This window comes from Lepus europaeus, chromosome 7 (genome assembly GCF_033115175.1).
Source record: "Lepus europaeus isolate LE1 chromosome 7, mLepTim1.pri, whole genome shotgun sequence".
Lineage (NCBI taxonomy): Eukaryota > Metazoa > Chordata > Mammalia > Lagomorpha > Leporidae > Lepus > Lepus europaeus.
The window spans coordinates 105247074-105251784 of NC_084833.1; the positions used below are offsets into that span (position 1 = coordinate 105247074).

Consider the following 4711-nt stretch of genomic DNA (forward strand, 5'->3'; position numbering starts at 1 on the left):
AGCCCCAGCATCCAGAGGACAAAGGGCCCAGCCCTGCCATCCCTGCTGCGGCTCCCAGCGTGGGTCCAGCGGACACCTTGGCCCCGAGAAGGGCTGGAGGTCTCTCCAGCCCAGCAGCTGCCCACAGAGCTCGCCTTGTCTTCTGCTCAGCGGTGGGGGCAGAGCGCAGCGACCTGAGGCCCTAGGGGAGAGAGTCAGTGGCAGGCATGAGCTGAGCTCCTGGCCAGGAGTGTTATCAGTGGGTCCAGAGGGCAAGGGGAGATGCGTGGGACGGGCGTGGGGGTGGGGGACAAAGGCCTCGGGCTCAGAGTAGCCTTTGCTCTTCTCCCACCAACCCCTGCCCTGGCCCAGCGGGGGCGGGGGCAGCCAGAGGTGCTGGGGAAGGGGCCATGGGGCCCAGCAGCTGTGTCGCCCGGCAGTGCCCTGCTATGGCCTTGTCTCTGAACACCCCCAGAACTGTTCCCTGGGCCTGCAGAAGTCCTTGACCCCCACCTCCTGCCTGCCCTGCCCGCCCACCCAGGCTGTTTGCAGGGCTCAGGGGACGGTGGGGGAGAGGGGCCAGAAAATTCATGTGGGAGTGGCTGAGATGCACTCAAGGCCTCCGGCCTGACCCTAAGTCCTCCCGTAACTCCCCAGCCCCTCCTGGGGGAGCCTGTCTGTTAGAAGGGATGGGGTCTCCCCAGGCCCACGCACAAGCTGCCCAGCCCATCTGGGCTGCAGGGGTGGCACCGTGTAGCATGGGCCATGGTCTTCCAGGGATTTCCCAACTCGCCCGGCAGCTGGCTGCTCCGGCAACCCTGGCTCCGGCCCCGGCCTCCACTGGTCAGCAGGCGACCTTTGCCCAGCTCACTGGGCCCTCAGTGCCCGCTGTCCTGGGGCAATATAAAAACTGGCCGGCAGCTTCTTGCTGGGCTTCTACTCAGTTCATCCGGAGAAGCAGCGGCTCCAGGTAATGCCCCTGGGGAGGAGGCGGGGATGGAGGCCAGGGAGGGACCGGGAGGCGGGCAACCTGACTGCCCAGCCAGCAGGCCTGGAGAGAAGCCAGGGGAGCCTCCGGACCTGAGGAGGGTCCTCCACTCCCAACGGCATCCTGGGGGAAACTGAGGCCGGGAAGGGGAGGAGTCACTTGCTTAAAGCACGTAGAAGGCAGTGGCAGAGCTGGGGTGGGAGCCGGCTCCACATGCACGCTTGGGGCTGGAGAAGCCTTAGACACGCTGGTGCCACCCACACAGGAAACCTGTGACCCAGGGAGAGGCCGACGCCCATCCACAGCCATACAGCGTGTTAGCGGCAGACGGGGCTGGCTCCCAGTCTAATTGGTTTCTCTGTTCCACCCCCCCCCCCCCCACTGCCTGGGACCAGGGTCAGTCTCCAGAGCCCCCTGTCTGACCACCCCTTCTCTGGCTCACCCAGCTGAGATCCATCTAGGGACCACACCGCTCCCAGGAAGGGGTGCACAGGTTGGGGGGGTGCTGGGGTGCCCCTCACACCCCACTTTCCTCCCCGCAGGAACAGAGGTGCTGCCATGCGTCCCTGGCTGCTCCTGGTTGCCGCCCTCCTGGCGCTCCTGGCCTCTGCCCGTAAGCACTTTGTGGGGGACTGGGCTGAGGCCGCCTGGGGAGACTGTGATGGCTTGGGGAGCCCGAGGCCCTGGGACCAATCCCACCCTGCTCAGCCATGCTGTCCCTGCAGGAGCAATGGAGGCCAAGGACCCTAAGGACGCCTCCCTTCTCAGCGTCATGCAGGAATATGTGCAGCACGCCACCAAGACGGCCCATGACGCACTGAACAGTGTGCAGGAGTCCCAGATGGCCCAGCAGGCCAGGTACACCCACAGGCCCTCACTTCCCTGCCCTCCAGGCCAGCTGCCACCAGGTCTCAGGGCCAGGATGGGGACAGCCGGTGGGCATGATGGTGGGGACCTGGGTGCCAGAGATGAGCTCTTACCCCCTCCTCTGCTGCTTCCTCTTATTCAACCCCAGGGGCTGGGTGGACGCTGGCATCAGCTCCCTGAAAGGCTACTTCAGCACATTTGCGGACAAGTTCTCCGGGTTCTGGGACCTGAGCCCTGAGGCCAGTCCAACCCAGGCGTCTGAGGCTGCCTGACACCTCAACACCCGCAGTCCGCCTGCCCATCCATCCTGCTGCTGCCCTGGCTCCCGTGGGCTCCAGAGCTGCCTCCACGCGTGGCTTGAAGGGACAGTAACCTCAGTGTCCCCTCACCCCGCCCCAGACCTGGCTCACTTCCAGGCATACTAACTCCCAATAAAGCTGGACAAGAAGCCGCAGAGAGCGGGATGTCCCACGCGTGCCGTGTGTGCTTGGGCATGGGAGGGCGCTGGGCTGTTCCGCGGGTGGGCCTGGCACCAGTGCTCCGTCTACCTCCTGGTAGTGGCCTGGTGGTCTCTGGGGCCAGTTTCTTCATGCGTAAGGTCAGGGTAAGCCTGCTTATTCTGCCTGCCTTGCTGGGTTTGTGTGGAAGAGGCAATGGGATAATACTGGGGTTGGCAGTACTTTGGTAAACCGTCAAGTGCTGTGCCATGTGACTCGGTGTGTACTCTAAGCCAGGCACTGTGCCTGGAGCCTTTTTGACGTCATCAGCATTGGCATTCTGGATTCACCGAGACCCTGAAGCTGACCTGCCCTGTGCGGGCCCCTGGGGAACTCATAAGCACTCATGAGGAAAGGAGGCAGGGCAGGGCAGTGGTTGGGGTAAGACACAGTCAGGCTGTGGTCCTGGCCTCCATTTCGAGTCTGTAAAGCAGATCCAGGAATCGCCCCCTCACTGCAGGTTCGCTGTAAGAATGAAATGAGACAGCGATTGAACGCCATGGCAGAGTGCCGGCACTCCCGTGGCAGCCTAGTAATGGCAGTCACTGGTGTACTTGAGCTTGATGGGCTCCTTGGGACCAGGCCTGGCGCCGAGGCCTTCTGGGAGCCAGAAGGAAGAGAAGGTCACCCTGATAGGGGCTGCTTCCCTTGTGTTATCCACACCCCAGATGTTCCCGTCAGAGAGTTCTAGAACCACACAGCACCTCACACCCCCACACAACACTCCCCGGGTGAAAAGACAGAGGCAGTGAACAGCAGGGCCGGACCTGGAGCCCATGTCAGCTGCCCGTACTCTGCTCAGGAGGCACAGGAGAGAAAGCCTCGTTACCCCTGTGCAGGGCATTGGGGGTGCTCCCTAACAGATCTCGGTGGTTTCTGTACATCCAGCCCTGCCTGGAGGTGGCTTTCCCTCTGGAAATCCACCTGGGCTTCTCTTCCAGCCCTGCTAGAGCCAGGGATCTCAGCAGGACACCTGGGAAACGTTCCCACGAATAGCGTGACACCTGTTATTCTGCAAGGTTGGGAGCTAAAGAGCCCGCTCCTTCATTCAGGCGGCTGTTGAGGTGCACTGGAGGTGGGGAAGGAGCAGATTGCCCAGCGGCCTGCAGGGAGAGGCACTGCCCAGCACTGGGACGGCACACGCGTGCACGTGGGCCAGGCAGGAGCAGAGCGGAAGAGCAGGCCTCCCTGTGTGCACAGCTGTATGAACTTGAGCGCCTGGCCATCCACTTTTTTAAATATAATCATGGATGCCCAGGGGCGGATGAGTCTACAAAGGGCAGCAAAGCCCATCCTGCCTTTGGCTTGGCGAGCACCCTCACATCTGCCGGCTGCGGCTTCACCACCTGTGACGTGGCCACGATGGCCATTTACCCAGGATTTAGGGGAGGGTGCAATGAGACGATGGCCATGAAACATCTTAGAAATCAGCTGTGCTGATCACATGCAAGAGGCGGCGGAGGTTCTTCCGACTGCCGAGTGCCGCCAGAGCCCTGGCAGCGGCGTGGGTAGGGTGCGGGCTTCTACACCTGTGCCTGTTTCTAGGAAGGGTGGGAGGAGGGGTACTGACCTTGAGAAACAGAAAAGGGAAGGGTTTGCTTAAGCATTTTTTCTTTAAAGATTTATTTATTTATTTGAAAGGCAGAGTTTTAGAGAGGACACACACACACACACACAGAGAGAGAGAGAGAGAGAGAGAGAGAGAGATGTTCCATTAGCTTGTTTACTCTCCAAATAGCTGCAATGATGGGAGCTGGGCCAGGCTGAAGCCAAGAACCTGGAGCTTCTTCCAGGTCTCCTACTTGGGTGTAAGGGTCCAAGTCCCACTATTTTCCCAGGCACGTTAGCAGGAAGCTGGATCAGAAGTGGAGCAGCTGGGCCTCCATCTGGAGACCACATTTGGTGCCTGAGTCGTAGGCAGTGGCGTAATCCACGGCACCACAATGCTGGCCCCTCGAGCATTTTTGTAAATACAAGCAGCTTGTTTGCTCCTGCCCAAATCCTTCAAGTCCAGTGGCTTCTTAAGGGCCCGCCCCAGCTGGCTTAGAGACAGAGGGCTGGCAAAGGTGCCTGTCCCCTGCCCAGGTGGATGTCTCCAGATGCCCAGCTTACATTCAGCATCTCTGGGGACAGGGAATCCACTTCTCCCAGCAAAACCCACACTGTTCCCGGAGCCTCTTCAGGGAGGGCTGAAGCACCTGTTGTTAGAGCCTCCTGCGGGGCACTTGGCCTTGGACTGTCGCTCTGCCTGGCCCTCCCTCACTCCCAAGCAGCTAAGGGCAGGTCCTGTAGCTGCCCTGCTCTGGGACCAAAGCCTTCCACCCGGGCTGCCCCTCCAGCACCACCCCGCTTTCATTCCCCCCAGAGAGAGAAGCTGCTC

The 4711-nt window shown here is 61.2% G+C and overlaps 1 protein-coding gene across 2 annotated transcripts; it reads left to right on the forward strand.

Moving 5' to 3' along the window:
- Window positions 1-409: 409 nt before the first annotated feature.
- Window positions 410-2292, forward strand: APOC3 (apolipoprotein C3). 2 transcript variants are annotated; one of them, XM_062197076.1, is made up of 4 exons: window positions 654-949; window positions 1510-1580; window positions 1693-1825; window positions 1983-2292. In XM_062197076.1, the coding sequence occupies exons 1-4, from the start codon at window positions 669-671 to the stop codon at window positions 2104-2106; spliced, it is 609 nt and encodes a 202-aa protein (XP_062053060.1). In that variant the 5' UTR covers window positions 654-668; the 3' UTR covers window positions 2107-2292. The 2 variants fall into 2 exon arrangements, with proteins under 2 accessions (XP_062053061.1, XP_062053060.1); XM_062197077.1 differs by lacking the exons at window positions 1510-1580; window positions 1693-1825; window positions 1983-2292 and adding an exon at window positions 1233-1500 and having other exon boundaries at window positions 410-949.
- The last annotated feature ends 2419 nt before the right edge of the window (window positions 2293-4711 follow it).